Source organism: Haemaphysalis longicornis, unplaced genomic scaffold (genome assembly GCF_048455015.1).
Source record: "Haemaphysalis longicornis isolate Haplotype H1 unplaced genomic scaffold, Haemaphysalis longicornis Haplotype H1 scaffold_2, whole genome shotgun sequence".
NCBI classification, from domain to species: Eukaryota; Metazoa; Arthropoda; class Arachnida; order Ixodida; family Ixodidae; genus Haemaphysalis; species Haemaphysalis longicornis.
This window is the reverse complement of record NW_027526295.1, coordinates 183181579-183200590: the sequence shown is the minus strand read 5'-3', so window position 1 is coordinate 183200590 and position 19012 is coordinate 183181579. Positions and strand designations below refer to the sequence as shown.

Below are 19012 nucleotides of genomic sequence, written 5' to 3'. Positions count from 1 at the left end.
ACCACTTTTAACGTAAACTTCGCTCAAATAAGCTACGTAATTGGGAAAAAAGGGAATGGCCATGCGACTCACTAGAACATATGACGTCATATGCACAGCCGTGCGATTGGCTGAGGCCGGCAAAAGCAAATGCAAGTTAGGCAGGGCTTAAAAGCTTGCTGAACGAGCTATTTTTGCTTAAGTGTAATGCCTATTCATTTTATAGCAGTAAGAATGATGTGGTGAATCGATGAAAGTTATGAAAGTACACATAAACATAGGAGCGCCAGTGTGCACTGCTGTTGCTACTGCACAAACTATGCTTATTATATATAGCTGCACCACAGTGCGATGTTTTTGGGGTTGTCTCGGACGACACTGGCCGATTAGCGTAAGCAACATTGTCTTACATGACCCTATTTGTCGAACACACCCCATGTTCCACGAAACGATTACTGCCTGCCGCAATAAAAACAAGCCAGGTGCAAATACAGTCAAAAACAAAGCAAAGGCGAATAGCGGTGTGCAACGGTATGGTGTCATCGTCTAGGAGGACTTACGGTAAACAAGGCTCCGCATTGTCAACACAGCGCACCTCCGCTCTAGCCCAGCCGCGCCACAGTCAGCTGCAGGCCGAACAGCGCACTTGAAGGTAGTTTGAAGACCCATCCATGTGACGTTACGGCAGACGTCACGAAGTACACACGGCCAGGGGGATGCCTTGGAGTCTCGACGAGTAGCATTCCACCAGCACAGTTTGGCGGTATGCTCGTGTGCACTAAAAATGGGCCCTTGTAGTTGTGCCACACCGTTTATCCAGACTGGCCTGCCATGAAGGTCGTATCAGTATACAAGACACACCAATGGCACATCCTTCCCGCGGCCTGTTGTAATACGCCTATACATTCGACTGATTTTTTTGGCCTTGATTGGGAATGTAAAGGTACTCGAATAATCAAGCAGTCCAAGAAAATCACCGATACATTCAAGCAAAAATGTCTTAATTCCTGGGCAGTGTTGTTTTTTTTAACCAGGCATAGCATAAATGTAGCATCCAACTTGGTCTCTCCCCATTATCGACCACCCTGAAGTGTTCAAAGATGCCATGCCCAAGGACACTTCCGATTCCACTCCACACATTACAGTGATCATCCCCGTTGGGCGTGGAATAAAATTGATTTGCCATCTCCTTGAAGAGCCAGAAGCAGCACAGTAGTCGAAGTAACATGAAAGCGCTAACTAAACCCGTGGTGTGCTTGGCAACATTTGGCAGTGCTTTTGAACTGTAGAGTCAAGGCTTCCAGTACACTTCAAAACCTTTAAACAGTCAACAGTCTCACCTTGCCTGCCGCACTGCCACTATCGGTCACCATGTCACTGTGAAGGCTACTCACTCAACTTCTTTGACCTCTCTAGCGGGAATGTCGCCGTTTGCATTCTGGGTGTGCATAACAATTCATTTAGTTTATGAGGGCAAGTTTCTCTAAGAAGCCTTAAAGCGCAGTACTTAATTTTTTTTATTTCTGGGGCGTCCACTTCAAACGTTCGTTTTTATGTTTCATGCGCTCTATGGCTTTTTATAGCTTGATTTTGTAACCTTAAATTTGAGTGATGGATTTCTCTGCCCCAAAGTTGCATCTGGGCCGAGGAGCACAAAATGTGTCCATAGTGAAGGGCTCTGGATTAAAAGCACCTGGTATTGCTTATGTGCACCCCACACTGTGTAAAAAGAATGTGTGCATTTCGCCCGTCAGAAGTACAGCTGCCTCTCAACCCGGGTTTGAGCTGGTGAATGTGCATGTGGCACCCTCAGCAGGCACCCCTCAAGCTGCTTGCTCGATTCCCTATGCACACTTAAGTGCGTAGGGAATTAAACAAGCAAAAGTGGCACTATCCAGGCCTGCAAGATTGTTGCAGGCTAGACTGGTTTTAGCTTTAGTAAAACCTTTTACGTAGTGCACTCAACTTCGAACAGGGTGCTGCCTAAAACCAACAAGAATTGCATGAACTGCGCTTCCTCGCTCTCAGCTTGTCGTTTGGAACCCTGGGTTATTCAATTCTACTGCCCTCCTGCTGTAGAACTGAATACTGCTTGGCGATGCAGCATTGCAGGTGGAGGGGTTTTCGTCGTTGCTTTTTCTTTACGTACACAAATGGACAAACAGAAGGATACTGACCACCTGGAAGAATTGGCATTAAATTTTTCAGGAAACAGTATACACTCCTGCAGTTTGCATGGATACATCCTGAAGACAGCCTTGTATTTTATCTGAATAGAGCATCTGCTTTGCCGAGTAAAAGTTAATTTTGTACTTCTAACAAGATTCTGCATGCAAGCAAACTGGCATGATATTAATGGAACATATATTGGTAATACTACAGAAACGGAGGATAAATCCTCGCCTGCAAAACATTTAGCTCTCATATTCAGCTTCTGCATTCACACCGGGCCACAGTGATGAACAATCTTTATTTCCGCATGAAAGGAACAGGTACCGGACACCAAGTTTGCAACAGTGTGAGAAAAAGTCCAGCCAATAACGTGCGAGCAGGCAAGACAGTTGAAATATGCGGGAGAGGCAAGCTAGGCTAACAGTTTCCACTATCTTCAAAGCAAGTAGAATCGCGTACATTTGCAATCACAAACACCGAGTTCCGAGATTCGAAAGCAAGCTCATACTTCCGACGCTTTCAAATTGCACACTTCTGCAGCAGTTCACTCGGGTGGGAAACGCAATGAGAAACACCCGCTTACTAGAGATAAAATAAGCACCTGAACAGTTATTGCACTAGCAGTCCCCAGCAAAAGTGGCACTATCCGGGCCAGTTTCACGAGACAATATGCGGGGTATTGCACTTTACAAAAGTGCTGCAGCAAGGAAAAGGCTTCAGTGGCGTAGCAAGCAACGCTTTGTACATGGTGAAGCACAAGAGACAGAAAAAGTTAGAAGAAAAACGTTAGAAGAAAAATCCAGTTTCCAATGACAATGCATAGAATACTCAATGGGCTGTTTAATAATCAGTTGACATACAACAAAATCTTTCTCCTTCTCGAACACCGCAACAATGGCTCAAAAACTGAGGTCATTGTGAAACACCGCACAAGCACGCCCATGTGCTTAGTCTAAAAAGGAGGAGGAGGTGAGAACAACAAATCCTGTGCAGCCGTGTGCGTTTCCATCTCTACCATCGCAGCAAACATCGCAAAAAAAAATATTACAAGGGATTGTAAATACAAAAGGGACCCGGGTACACGAGATGAGATGACATAGGACAAAACTGCACCTGCCCACCACGTATAAGGAATCAGCACAGTTTCCTGGCACCCACCAGTGAGCATGCGTGTAATGAACGGTCACAAGCAACCCTGCTGCAGGGTGCACGTGTACGAGGTGCATTTTTTTTTTTCAAGAAGCCGAGCCGTCTGATTAGCTATGGCAAACTATGTTGCATGATTATCGTAATTTTCCCTTCAGGGTAGATGGGCAAGAGAATAGCAAGTAGGTAAGCTGGAAACAAACGCAGATCATTGGCTTTGAAAAAACACTGGTGGCGCTTTGTACAAAACAGCAGTAATAGTAAATGGTAACCCACAAGAAAAATGGTGGCCTGATGCGCTGGAATTTTTGTCAGATTTTGCTGAGCCAACCCCCAAAAATGAACGGTGTGCTGTTGAATGGGAGAATACATCTGGGTGATGATGGAAAAAAGCGGGGCACGACAGCAGTGGCCAGGGCTACACGAATGCTCCTGCAACTTTTTCCCACTGCATCTTATACATGTGTCTACAAGACTAGTATCAAATAGTCACCACTCAAAACTCGGTGACAGGAGTGGCAAAATGAAATGAAGCTTCGAACACACCCACACCAACGAGATGAGTGAGAAGCAAAAATATTTAACCAGCTTCAAGTACAGCTTCTTTTAAATTCCTAGTGTGGCTGAAAAAAAAAAAAAAAAAACTACTTAAAATGACAGAGTAAACAAAAAAAAGGGGTATTGAACTACTGTGCTGCAAATTTACTGTTCACATCCATGCTTAGGAATCGAGCGCTTTGTATTGGAATCTAATCACTGCAGAGCGGTTTGCACAAACATCTGTGTGATAGACCCACATCAGATCTATGCAAGGGATTTGCACTGTGGCAAGATAGCGACTGTGCAGGATGGTGGTACAAAGACACTGCCCAGTGAGTGGAATTTCTAAGGTAAGGCTCTACCTGTCTGCCTTTCCTTGCTACAAGGTTGCACTTACAATGGGCAGATGACAATAACAAGTGAACAAACAAAAATATAAAGCCCCACTCAACCCCTTGACAGCTGCTACCAACGTTCATGTGTAGCCAAAAAGCAATTGGACAAACTAAGTGCCGGGACCAATGTTCATCACTTCCCAACAGTCCCCAATTTTACTATTCCAAGGTTCTGGTGATGCAACATTGTTAATTACCCGACATTGTAAATACATCTTTCCACTATCTGCTTATTGAAGCATCCAAGTGCCTTACCACAACAGCAGGGTGCAATATTTTATGATCTCTCGTACATATGGGCAGCGATAGACAACCAGGTTCTTCAAATTGCCCATGATCTTGACCAAAAAGCTACACACTGTCAGTGAGATGCATCATAGTAGGTGGCTCTAGGTCATTTTGACTACCTGGGTTGGATGTTTGCCAGTTGCCTAAAAACTGTAGGTTACCTGACTGAATGTTTAGACTAAAATAAGGCGATTAAAAGAGCAACACCTCGAGATCCCTCAAAAGTTGTGCCCCACAGTCATCGCATACCTTTCTATACCAGAATCATATGTACCTATACTTACAGAATGGCACAATTAAAACCCTGAACAAGACAATAAATAGGCGAGCCGATACTAATTGGCAGCATTTTAAAAAAATGTTTATGATGCTTAAAATATATAAGATACTTAAAATGTTAAACATGTTTACAATGCTGTTTACCATTATTGGCAAATTTTGTCAGCATGAATTCCAAATGAATGGGAGTGAAAATTTCAGGCCCAGCTGGCACCAATAATCGCACTAACACACCTTTTATCTACACGTAGCAGTCACATAAACAGGATATATACATGTGGCAAATAAGATTGCACGGAATTTGCTACCCACAAAGGGCTGCTGTGCGGTTCCATACACAGTGTGGAAGGGTTCTTAGCAAAGAAGAGGTCCAGGCAACTTTTCCTGAGCTCTTGTGGAATGGTTTTTTTTTTCCTGGTGTGGCAATTGCACAGCGCTGCGGGCTAGCAGACGATTTCACATGAACTACAGTGCAGCACACTGATACAGGATGTGACCAGCTTTGCTGTCTACCAAGATGCATCAATCAACAACAATTAGGCGGGCTGCTGCACGAAATATCACTTGGTGCACCACTCAATGCTTGGTGGTGACCCAGAAACAAAAACAGGAAACCATCACCTCTTTTAAGATATCACTTGGTGGATGCCCATTTCTGGTGGTGACGCAAACAAAAACAAAACGTTGTCACACATCTCCGATCAGGAGGTATCAAACATCTGGTGCCCAATAACAAAAATCGACATAGACTGGAGACTACAACTGCCAAAAATTTGAAATATATTAAGCACCCCTGCTTAGGCAAGAGTGATAGGGTTCTCACAGCTGGGACGCTAGAAATGTGAAATAGGAAGAAAATATCAGCCACCAAAAGCTACACGAGCACTTTTAATTAACCCTGGGGCAATCCTGTGCCTTGAAAGCCCCAAGGTTTTCTACTCGATTCTAGCAAGTAATGAATACACTAACAACAGTGACTGTGTATTTTGGGGAGACGGAAGAAAAAAGTCGGGCACACCATACAGATCTATTCGAGTACTTCCTGTTTAACCGCAAGTGCTGTTCTTAACCACCACAAGCATTCATTAAAAATGGGAAGTCCCTCAACCTGCTCATGCAAGGAGGGACCAATGCGATAGCGGTTGCTAAAATTCTGTGATGTACGTGTATGTGTAATATGCATATGCACATGCACACAGTGTCCCACACGGCATAACCAATATTTAAAAAGGTGAACGGGTATATAAATTAGGCTCAATAAAAAATACAGCTAATTTCGCAGCATCTCTGCAAAAAACCATCTGCTTTAAAATTGATGAGGTGAATAGTTACATAAAACTGATCTTGCTTATATTACTTTTTCTTATAAACAAAACTTGCCTACAACAAATGAAGTGCTACAGTATGCATTATGGCAATGGAAGTTCACTTATTACGGGCTCTACAAATAACAACGTGGTTGTAGAAAGTGTGTGTGTACATGCAGATGCTGTGGAGGGAGTTTTACGTTGTCATAACTCCTGTAACTCTCGTGGATCGCAAAAACTCCTACATTTACGTCTGAGGCTGCCTTGGAGGAGCGTACGGGCAGCCAAGGAACTGGTCCGATATGCGACCAGCCTCCCTCAGCCCACTAAGCAGGGCACCATGCACCGTAGCCGGATAGTTGCGGATCGTGTGTTCACCCGCAAAAAACAGGCGCGGGAGTGACTGCGGCTGAGAAGAGCCCGGCACCACGGACGGTGGGGTCACAGGTGTCGCCAAGATGTCGTAATCGCTTCCCGAGGCTCCAGTGGCCACGTAGGAGTAAGAGCCTCGGGACCATGGGTCCGCCCTCCAGCGGGTGACGACCGTCTCCTTGGGCTGCGGCACGCTGCCGAAGATGCCCTTGAGCACCGCAAGGCAGCGCCCTACGATGACATCGTCGCTCACGTTCTCCATAATGGCGGCCGCCTCACCCGCCACCAGCGCCAAAAGCACGGGCGCCCGGTAGAGGTTCCAGAAGAGGAACAGCTCACCCCGGCTAGCCGTGGTGCTGCCCACGTGGCCGAACAGGTTGGAACTGGGGTCCCAGAAGATGCGGTCAAAGCACAGCACTACCTTGTTGAGGTTGCCAAAGCCCAGGCGTTGGATGGAGCTGACCTTCCACTCTGGCAGCGGCGGGATGAACTGAACAGTGTTCGGCATGCTCGGGTTGCCCTGCACGGCTTGCTTCATGACACCCAGTGGTAGGGTGCTGAGAACTGCGTCTGCCTTGAAGCTGATGAGGCCACCGCTGCTCCTGGTGTTTGTAGCTAACACCTCGACGCCAGTGCTGCCGTGACGGATCTGTTTGACAGCAGTGTTGAGCCGAATATCGAGCCCCTCAGCAAGGGCAACCGGCACACACGAGTAGCCATTGCGAACTGTTAGGTGCGCGCCAGTGAATTCGAAGTCGTCGTCCTGGTCCCAGTGCTTCAGTGACAGGTTGTTCAAGGGCGTGGCATTGGCAAACTCGAGGTTAGCGAAGTGCCAGTCCAGGACCTGGCGGTCGCGGGACGAAAGGTAGACATCGCTCGGTGGGGATGCCTCCAGCTCTTGCAACTTGTCCTCAATCTCTTTCTGCTGCTCAAGGAGCTGATCCCACTCCCGGCAGGCACACGTCAGTTCATGCTGCTTGCTTCGTAAAACAAACTCCTGGGTGACATCTCGCTGCGCCTTGGAGGAAGCAAGCTCCTTGTGCTGCTGATGCAAGGCTTCAATGTGGTCCCGCAGTTGCAGCATGCTTTGCTGGTTAGCCCTGAGTTTCTCCTGCATTTCGAGGATAAGCTTCCAGTGCTCGATCTGTTTCTCTTTGACGTGCTTCTCCTGCAGCTTGATGACCCATTCCAAGGCCTGCCCAAGAGACACCGGTTTGCCTTGCACGTAGTTGAAGTCGAGTTGGTGCGACAGGTAGGACGTCGCCTCGAGCAACCGGTTGAACTCTCGCTCCACCATTTCGTCCTTGTCCTTGGGCACAGTGGCACCGTTTGACTCGAACAGCGGGCACTTTTGGCGGATCCGGTGCAGCTCCATTTTGATCTGGCGGCTCAGAACGGCCACGGGGTTCCCGCCCAGTCCCGTCACCACCATGGCTCCGAGGTCGGCGATGTAGTTCCCCTTGCGGAAAGTGGCCACCCGTCCACCAACGCGGTCTCGCGACTCGAGCACGATCACCTCCATGCCAAACTGCTGAAGCTGCTGCGCCGCCGCCAGGCCCGAGATGCCGGCCCCCACGACGATCACCTTGCCGTGCTTCTTTGCTGGCGGGCCGCGGATGCGCTCGTAGACTCCGAAGTTAATGAGCCCCTGGCGCTCCAGGTAAGCGTGCACGCGCATCACAAACGGCGCGTCGCTGTTGTACGGCGGCTCAATCTGCGGCAGCGCGTTCTCGAAGATGAGCTGCAGCTTGGGGTTCTGCAGCCAGAGCTGGAGCAGCCGGTTGCGGATGTGCAGGAAGACCTTCTGCGTCTGCGGCGGGCCCTGTGCCACGTCTGGGAAGCAGGCCGCTTCCTGAGCCGTCATCTTGTCGAAAGGGAGCCGGCTCTGGAAGGCGGCCCCTTCCAGCCCCGTCGGGTCCTCGTGCTCGCTGTCCATGTCTGGGCCATCGCCGCCGCCCTCGGAAGAAGCTGCCGGCGGACGCTCGCTGCGACCAGGCAGCCCAAAGCGAGGCTGTTTAGGCTGCTGGCTGCTGTTGGTCATGCAGCCGCTCTCGTCATCCGAGGCGTACGCGGCTCCGTCCTCACCGGTTGCGGGAGCACTTGATCCAGCGGGATGCTTGTCGCCCGTTTCTTTCAGCTCAAGCCGTGCCCGGCGCCTTCGCGTCGTGCGTCTCCCTGTCGGATCGTCATCTCTGGGATCACTCCCAACTGCTGTGCCCGACTGCAGGTCGACAGGGAACGCTTCCTGTGGACTCAGCCTCCTCCTGTCGTCCGACGCACTCATTTCGCAAATTTTGTTGGGAATCTGAGTGCAAACGATAGCGTGGTGGGCGCCGTTTCCCAATTATATTCTGCTCACCGACGTAAAGCAAACTTAAATTGACGAAGTCCGTCTAGCGAAATCCAGAAAGTCGACATCCACTGACGGAAGCAGCGAGGCGGTATCGTTCGCGCCCTTCCGATTTCTCGCCACAGCTGCAGCCCGTCGTTGCAGCATTACCTGAAACACCATCCGGGCTTTCACAACCTTTTGTTTGTCCCTTTAGTTCTGGAATCAATGCCATTCTTGACACCTTTAGTGAATTGACATTCATTCGCTGCCACAACTTGTGTTTCGGTTCAGCAACCTCAGTGTTGTACGTGCGCGTGCGCGTCGTTGGCTGTCCTTGGACTGGTTGGTGTCAGAGTTTACGAAGAGTTTATTTTAAATAAGTTTACATAGCTTGTTTGTTACCCACAGTATTTTCGTTCTAAAGCTGTGCCCTATAATTAAAATTAACCTAGCCTTGCATTTGTCGTACAAAAAAACCCAAAATATATGTCGCTCAGTTTGTCTTTTTACCACTAGGTGTACCATGTACAATGGTGGCTTGCAGCAGAGTGAATTTCAGTATTAGCAGTATTAGCATTGAACGAACGAATGATTAAGTTTATTTAAAGTGTCTTCGATTTGGCTGCACATATTGAACTCATTCAGGTAGTGCAGCACTCGCCTCTCCGATTTTTTAGTGCAGCGGGCGGCAACTGCACTTTGAAATCGTGAAATCATGCAGAAAGTGCACTACCTAGGGGAGGTGATGTACTTCGTAGAGCGTCGTATTATTGAATGAAACCATAATGAAACTTCATGGTGTGCCTCAAGTAGACATGGAGGGAAGTGAGTAGGGGAAAAGGGATGATAGGTAAAGGTGTGTGCGTAGAGGCAGCTAGTATGGTCCCTTGGTATGGGTTTTACGGCGCCTATCCCTCCCCACAAGGGCGATGATGTGGCCGCCTGAACCGAAAGTTCGAGCTCCGAAACCACTCTCACTTCCTTCTCAATTCGTTGCTCTTCGTGTCGGGTGCTTTCACGAGAGATGGGACCGGTTCGGTCGACGTCTTTAATTTTGACGAAAACTTTATTTGCAGCTCCTTGTGCTGGGGGAAAGGCATATCTGAAGTTATTTTGTGGGAAAAAATTTCTCTTCCTCAAAAATATTCCCAAAGCAGGCTCGGGTCAGTGGCGCGTTGAGCGGCTCGCGGAAATTCAAAACTTCTACCGCTGTAAAACGAACTTCTGCAGATATCGTACTAGTTTTTTTTTTTTTTTTTTTTTCATGCAAAGACTGCATTTTCTCAAATGATTTTACATATTCGTGTTCAGCTCGCAGACGGCATTCCTTTCAAAAATTCTCTAACTAAATTTTAAAGAAATTGCCCAGATGTAGGGCCTTTTTTTTTTCTTCGTGTAAACAACCAAGGTAGTTTTCTACTCCAGTTCCTACGAGACACTGAACTAGACGAATTTCTCTAGATCACTGACAGAGCAAGTGTGTCGCGATATCTACTCTTTCGCACTCTGGCGTTCATCTATTTATTTTTCTTGTGTTGGTGTCACTGTGGCGTTCATCTATTTATTTTTCTTGGGTTGGAGTTGTTATCATTTTTTTCGCGTCGTTTACTTTTCATTTTGTTTTAGCGTTTCCATTAACGATTTTCTTTTCAATTGTATTTTTATGCCCGGACTCTAATGGAAGCATTCTCTTGTTTTTATTTTCTTTTTTTAACGTTTCTTGTTTGTCTTCTTCCTGCTGCACCCCTAATGTCTAATTTTAACCACTCATCAACGTAACCACCCCCCATCTGGTATAGCATTGCCCCTATAGCAGGGCTGACCTCACCAGTTCACATTAAAGATCATTCTCTCTCTCTCTCTCTCTCTCTCTCTCTCTCTCTCTCTCTCTCTCTCTATCTATCTATCTCTCAATTTTTTAACACGAAAATGTTTTATTCCTGGATACACAAAGATTTCGCTGACGTCATGTCCGTCACGGAAATGACGCCAATACAACGAAGCAAGCGGCCAGTAAAGGGAGCATCCCTGCACACAGCGTCTTCTTGCGGGGAAGCAACCTTTAGTACTAAAGAGTACGTTATACTTAGGGTTGTTCGTTTTCGGGTTTTATATTTCAACACGAAAGTGTTTGATGCCGGGATACACCAAGATTTCACTGTTGCGTATCCGTCGCGGATATGACTCCAGTACACCTTTGCCGAAGCGATTCACCAGCAGGATGTCGCTCGCCAAACACACCCACAAGACAGCCGCCGACCCGCAAATCATGCTCAGCTGCGGATTTCGCTGCACATTTCACTTTCGTGTTTTACCGATTCCTATGACAGAGGAATCAACCACAGTTTTTAGTGTTATCTTCTGTCTTTGGACAATATTCATGTCAATTTTATTTTGTGGTCAAGACGGTTCAATTTGAAAAAAAGCTCTTGCAGCTAGGTAACGCATTTAAAAAAAAAGGGGGGGGGGGCATCTTCGATTTTTTCAGACCTTCACAAATTAAACTCAAGATTGCCTTCTATTACCTACATCAAAAACATGGTGCACATTTTTTATTGTTTTGCAGCTACAAAAAGCGCCAAATATGGCCTTTTTAGCAGTATTGCGGTGACATACTCAAGTGGTTTGCAAGAAGCTTGTGACTAATGTAGAGCAAGAAACGGCTGTTACAAAGAGAAAATCACTGAAGAAATAGTGCGGTGAGCGGCGCGGAGGCGGCTTGGGAAAACCGCGCCCCGCAGCTAGGAGCAGAATTCTGCGTGATCATCGCCTGCGGCGATTCACACACATCGACGAGCCCCAGGACACTCAGTGGCCCAAGAGTAGTGAGGTGTGAGTGCTTTGTGCTGATTATGTAAGAGGGAATAATAGTAAAAAAATTGCCTCAAGACGGAACTTTCGTAGCGTGAAAGATATGGAACAAAAGATCCCGTTCAGCTGACTAACCAGCATGTACATCCACTAGACGGCTAGCCCTGCGAATCTTAGCATTGTTACGAAGTTGCCATTCCACGGTTAGCAACCAGTTATCATCGGGAAGGTGTCCTCGACGTGGGCTCCGTCGCCTCCGTCATGCGTGTGGTAGCGTGGCCATGGTGGTGAGCGGCCAGCAAAGGTTGCTGCCTTGGTTACGACGACAAGAAGCCGAAGGCAAACTTAACTGGTTTACTGCATGGCGAGAGATGAGCCGAAGCAATACAATACCCTTCCGGTTACAATACAATACCCTTCCGGCAATTCCGGCAATACAATACCCTTACAGTACAGGACTCGAGGAAAGCGACAGCATGAATTCGCTGCTCCAAAACGAATAAACTATCCACCCAGAAGGCGGGTTTTATAAACAATCGCCGTAACGGCTTCTTCGCGGCTTCTTGTATGGTTCCTGTTCTTATCTCCATTGTTCTCAGTGCAAGCGAAGTACTGGAGTGTTGCATTCTCACATTGTATTGTTTTTTCTTTCTCTTTTTTTCTGCCGTATTTATAGCTACATAACTCTTTGCCGTTGTTTCCATCTGACGTGTATGTATGTTTGCGCCATTGTGCTGCTGTGATGCACGGTTCATCAAGCAGTTTAAACACTGATTAGGTCCCAATGTAAAGCATGTAGCATGTCCGGCCATCTATTGTGTTTTTATGTTTTTTACTCATTTATTGTTGTATCGCTCTTGTATATAGTTATGTAGCTAGAACACCTCTCTCACCCCTAACCTCGTTTTTTGTTCTGGTCTGCCACTTGTACCACTCCTCATGCAATGCCTCCTTCTTGAAGGCCCTTGAGGTATGACAATAAATAAATAAATAAATAAATAACATGACGCATCATTGCATTTCTGGAATGCCGTAACACAGAAACAACACTTTACTGCCCCCAAATTTTTCATAAGAGCTTGCGATATGGCTTTTTTTTTTTTGCATTCGAAAGGCAACATTGAATTTTTTAGTTTCAACCAGCGTAGAGATATAAATTCAAAATTTTAGTTAAGCCTAACTTAATGCAAGCTTTAGAAGGGAAGCTGAAGCGCTTTCCAAAAAAATTGAGTTAGAGGCACGTTTATATTGCCGCGAACCATACATTGGGTTTGTTTATTTGTGTTTTGATTTTACCGCCCGGCTGCGCCGGTCTGTGTTATCTCTGCGCCAAGGGAAGCGCGTGTTCCATTCTTTCTTTCTGTGCCGCATGTGTTATCTGTTGTGATAGGGAGAGCATTCCGATCTAACGTGAACAGCCCAAATAATCTTCTTGGATCTACTATGTTCTCGATGCGAATCGACGTTTCGAGAACCACGCGCGCCAAAAGATAAAAAGCCTGCAGTGCGGACGCCGGGGCATTCGATTCGACGACACTCGCCTGTGCAAGTCACTTTGTTGACCGCTGCTTCGCCGCCTCTGTATACTTTTGAGTTGTTAGGGGAGCACAAGTTCGCTCCAATAAACGTGTTTCTCATTCAAGACAACTGCATCGTCCTTGTCTTCGTGACATCTGGTGGAGGTGCTGGGTACGCACCCTTCATGCCCACTACAACCTCGAAAAGCCGCCAAGCCAGTCCAACAAGAGCCAGCCCCCGCCTGCAAGATTTACCGCCCGAGTTCGGTTTGATGCCAGAAGGGCCCAAGAAAAGGAACGCTGCAACCAACACCATGGTGCAAGAAACAACGTCACCAATCGTCCTGCAGCAGCCCCGGGAACCGCCATCGTTCCGAGGAGCCGCCGCAGAAGACCCAGAAGAATGGTTGGAGAAACTGGAGCGCGTCCGGAAATTCAACAGGTGGGACGACGCAGAAACGTTCCGGCACGTTTTCTTTTACTTGGAAGATTCGGCTCGCACTTGGTTCGAGAACCACGAGAGCTCCTTGACAAACTGGGCTCAGTTCAAAAGCGAGTTTACTAATATCTTCACTACCGTCGTGCGGAAAGAAAGAGCCGCCCTTTTGTTGGAAACGCGCACGCAACACCCCAACGAAGGTGTCGTGATCTTCGTTGAGGAGATGAAGCAGCTATTTCGCCGCGCGGACCCCGAAATGACGGAAGAAAAGAAGTTGCGCTTCTTAATGCGCGGAGTGAAGGAGGAACTGTTTGCTGGACTTGTCCGAAATACGCCCAAAACCGTCGCCGAATTCGTGACCGAAGCCAGCACCATTGAGAAAGCCCTCGAAATGCGTGCTAAGCAGTATGACCGCAACTTTGTTGGCGCGGCCAATGCGAACGACTTTGGCAGCACGCGGATCCCGGCCGACAGCCTACGCGAGACCGCGAGACTATCCGCGCAATAGTGAGAGAGGAGCTGCGGAAACTTCTCCCAACGCCGCCGCAGCCCCAAGTCGCTTCCCTCACTGACGTGATTAGAGAAGAAGTGCAACAAGCGTTGGGAACTTCTACGCCATCCGAGGTACCCCGAGAGCCACAAGCTATGACATACTCCGCGGCTGTTCGTCGACCCCGCCCTGCTCCAACACGCCGTCAAGAGGCCCCGCCGTACCGCCACCCACTGTCACCCGCCCGACCCCCGGTAGCCCGAAACCAGACGCCGAGGAAGACGGACGTATGGCGAACTCCCGATAACCGTCCTCTGTGCTACCACTGCGGAGAGGCCGACCACATTTACCGTCGCTGCCCATACAAGAGACTTGGACTGCGTGGTTTCTCCGTCGACGCACCTTGCCCTCTCCCTGGCCAACGACCACGTGAGATCGACGAGTACCTATCTGAAACCAGCCGTGGCCCAGCGCGTTTCAACCGTTCGCCGTCGCCCTACCCCTACCAATCGCCGAACCGCCGTAGCAAAGCTGACTTCGCCCGTGGAAGGTCCCCCAGCCCACGCGGGGGAAACTAAAGGCGGCAACTTGTGGAGGTGAAGTTGCTCTACGGCGAAAAACTAGAAACCCTCCAACGACGCAAGGACGCGCTGAAGACAGTGATTCACGACATGCCCTCATCCCGACGACCCGACCTAACCCTGACGAGACTCCCGAACACGACGACAGCTACACGGCGCGACGCGTACCCGACCTGACCGAGACGTCCGTTGAGAAGACGACGACAACGACGATGCACAGTGCCCGACCATCAACACGTACAAGCAGAGATACGACGCCCCGACGAACCCGGAACTCGAGGACGACTGCATCTGACGTCAAGGTGTCCATCGACGGCTTTGACGTAGTCGCCCTCGTAGACACGGGAGCTGACTATTCGGTAATGAGCGGACCATTTGCGTCTAAACTGAAGAAAGTTACGACCAGATGGGACGGTCCGCACATACGCACAGCAGGAGGCCACCTCGTGACGCCAAGTGGAACGTGCACATCGCGCGTCACCATAGACGGCACAACGTACCCTGCGGCGTTCGTCGTTCTGCCTAACTGCTCCCGCGACGTGATTCTCGGAATGGACTTTTTGACGGACAACGGCGCAATAATTGATCTGCAGACCAAGTCGATAACATTTTCCTCCAATCACTCCACGACGCCGCAGCCGAACCCCGATCACCGTGCTGCTGTCAGGATCGCCGACGATCACATCACCCTGCCACCCCGCGCAAGCTTGATGATCGCCGTCTACTGTGAGGATGCTGCTTCTGACATCGACGCTATCGTAGAGAGTGATCGAAGGTTGCTTCTCGACCGCGGTGTCTCCGTCGCAAGAGGCATTGCGCACTTTAAGCAACGCCAATCTCACGTTTTGGTCACTAATTTCACCGAAGAGTACCAGCATTTAAACAAGGGAGCTGCAATTGCGTTCCTCGAAGAAACGCAAGAAGCAAGTGATGTGATCGCAGTCGCCGACTTTGAACGCACACCCGTAGAAACATTCAAGCTCCCGCAGCCATTCGACGTGAATCCGGCGCTACCGCAAGAACAACGGAAAAAATTATTGGCTTTGCTGCGTCGCTATAGCGAATGTTTTTCGTCGAGCGCAAAACTACGTCAGACCCCTCTAGCGAAGCACCGAATAATAACCGAAGATGGAGCCCGACCTACCCGACAGTCACCGTACCGCGTCTCTTTACACGAACGGGAAGCCATCCGGACTCAAGTCGACGACATGCTGAGCGATGACATTATACAGCCATCGAAAAGCCCCTGGGCTGCGCCCGTCGTACTCGTAAAGAAAAAAGACGGCACATTAAGGTTTTGCGTTGACTACCGGCGACTGAACAAAATCACGAAAAAGGACGTGTACCCCCTCCCCCGAATCGACGACGCCCTGGACCACCTCTGCCACGCGAAGTACTTCACATCGATGGACCTGAAGACCGGCTACTGGCAAATTGAAGTGGACGAGAGAGACCGAGAGAAGACTGCATTTATTACCCCAGACGGCCTATACGAGTTCAAGGTGATGCCGTTTGGGCTGTGCACAGCACCAGCGACGTTTCAAAGAGTCATGGACACTGTGCTAGCTGGCCTTAAGTGGCACACCTGCCTCGTATACCTCGACGACGTAGTGGTATTCGCCCGGACTTTCGACGAACACCTTGCAAGGTTGGAGTCTGTACTCGAGGCCATTCGTACGTCGGGGTTGACGCTGAAGCCTGAAAAGTGCCGTTTCGCATACGGGGAACTCAAGTTCTTGGGCCACGACGTCAACGCCGCGGGAGTCCTACCTGCCCCGGCAAAAACTTCAGCCATTGCGAACTTCCCAAGGCCGAAAGACAAGAAGGGCGTGCGGAGATTTCTCGGGCTGTGCGCATACTACCGGCGCTTCGTCGCAAACTTCGCACGCATTGCAGAGCCACTCACGCGCTTCACGAAAGATAGCACCCCCTTCAGCTGGGAAAACGACCAAGAAAAAGCATTCGGCGAGCTGCAAAAACGCCTGCAAAGCCCGCCCGTGCTCGCTCATTTCGACGGAAATGCCGAAACGGAAATGCATACGGACGCCAGTGACATAGGCTTGGGTGCCGTCCTTGTCCAAAAGCAAAGCGGCTGCGAAAGGGTAATCGCCTATGCTAGCCGTGGTCTGTCGAAGGAGGAGAAAAACTATTCTGCCTCTGAGAAAGAGTGCCTGGCTATTATATGGGCGATTTCAAAATTTCGCCCTTACGTGTATGGAAGGCCATTCAAGGTTGTAACAGACCACCATGCGCTGTGTTGGCTCGCCAATTTGAAGGACCCCTCTGGCCGTCTTGGGCGGTGGAGCTTGCGCCTGCAGGAGTTCGACGTTACAGTCGTTTATAAATCCGGCAGGAAACACTCCGACGCCGACTGCCTGTCCCGCGCCCCCGTCGACCCACCACCACAAGACTCTGATGAAGACAGCGCATTCTTCGGGATCGTGACGGAGAGCGACCTAGCCGCCCAGCAGCGTGCCGACCCCGACTTACGCGTCATAATCGAGTGCCTCGAGGGATGCAACGTTGCCGTTCCTAGGACCTTCAAACGCAGCTTACCAGCATTCAGCCTGAGAAACTCCGTCCTTGTGAAGAAGAATTTCAGCCCCGGAACAAGAGCGAATTACCTTCTCGTCATCCCCTCGGACCTTCGTGACGAAATTTTGGAAGCGTGCCACGACGACCCGTCTTCCGGACATCTGGGCACAGCCCGCACTATTGGAAAAATCAAGGCGAGGTACTACTGGCCCGGCCTTACCTCTGACGTCACCCACTACGTCCGGAGCTGCCGTGACTGCCAGCGACGAAAAACGCCGCCGACAAGACCCGCCGGACTTCTGCAACCGATCGCCGTCCCATCGAGACCATTTCAACAGATTGGAATGGACCTTTTAGGCCCGTTCCCTACGTCACGATCACAGAACAAGTGGATTGTCGTAGCGACAGACTACATGACGCGCTACGCAGAGACCGCCGCTCTTCCGAGGTGGACTGCACAAGAAGTGGCGAGGTTCTTTATAAGCCAAGTTGTGCTGCGACATGGAGCCCCGGAAGTCCTAATCACAGACCGCGGAACGGCATTTACTGCGGAGCTGATGCAAGGAGTATTACGCTACAGCAACACGGATCACCGAAGAACGACGGCGTACCACCCCCAAACGAACGGACTAACAGAACATCTGAACAAGACAATCGCAGATATGCTGTCAATGTACGTTGACGTTGAACATTATACTTGGGACGAAGTGCTCCCGTATGTCACGTTTGCGTACAACACGGCTATCCAGGAGACGACACAGCTGACGCCGTTCGAGCTTGTCTACGGTAGAAGGCCGACTACGATGCTCGACGCCATGCTTCCGCACGTAGAAGACGACGACCTCAACGCCGACGTCCACGGATATCTTCAACGTGCGGAGGAGGCCCGCCAGCTCGCTCGAGTTCGTATAACGGACCAGCAGCTGGTGGATGCGGGCCGCTACAACCTCCGACGCCGAGACGCCGAGTACCAACCAGGGGATCGTGTGTGGGTTTGGACTCCCATCCGACGACGCGGACTCAGTGAGAAGCTCCTGCGACGGTATTTCGGACCCTACCAAATTCTACGACGTGTTGGCCAACTTACCTACGAAGTGATCCCCGATGGTGACTCCGGCCCATCACGACGACGCACGCGGCCTGAAGTCGTCCACGTGGTTCGCTTAAAACCTTTCTACGGACGATGACGAACTTTTATTTTCATTTGTTCGGACTGTCGCTTACGTTAGCATCGGGTCGATGCACTCTTAGAGGGGGGGGTAATGCCGCGAACCATACATTGGGTTTGTTTATTTGTGTTTTGCTTTTACCGCCCGGCTGCGCCGGTCTGTGTTATCTCTGCGCCAAGGGAAGCGCGTGTTCCATTCTTTCTTTCTGTGCCGCATGTGTTATTTGTTGTGATAGGGAGAGCATTCCGATCTAACGTGAACAGCCCAGAATAATCTTCTTGGATCTACTATGTTCTCGATGCGAATCGACGTTTCGAGAACCACGCGCGCCAAAAGATAAAAAGCCTGCAGTGCGGACGCCGGGGCATTCGATTCGACGACACTCGCCTGTGCAAGTCACTTTGTTGACCGCTGCTTCGCCGCCTCTGTATTCTTTTGAGTTGTTAGGGCAGCACAAGTTCGCTCCAATAAACGTGTTTCTTATTCAAGACAACTGCATCGTCCTTGTCTTCGTGACAATATAGTTTCTTGCGCGCTGACTCCGAATATCACATTGAATTTTAGCGTGCATGAGTCCAACCGGCATTTATCTAGCAATACGCGCGGTCCCGTTTGAAAGACGCGCGCTTTTCGTCTTTTGACGCCCCTGATTGGTTGCGC

At 49.6% G+C, this 19012-nt stretch overlaps 1 protein-coding gene across 1 annotated transcript; it reads right to left on the bottom strand.

Moving 5' to 3' along the window:
• Nucleotides 1-2430: 2430 nt before the first annotated feature.
• On the bottom strand, nt 2431-9214 carry LOC144169616 (lysine-specific histone demethylase 1A-like). Its single transcript, XM_077698871.1, has one exon. It carries the CDS (start codon nt 8760-8762, stop codon nt 6354-6356), a length of 2409 nt encoding a protein of 802 aa, XP_077554997.1. The 5' UTR covers nt 8763-9214; the 3' UTR covers nt 2431-6353.
• Nucleotides 9215-19012: the final 9798 nt, after the last annotated feature.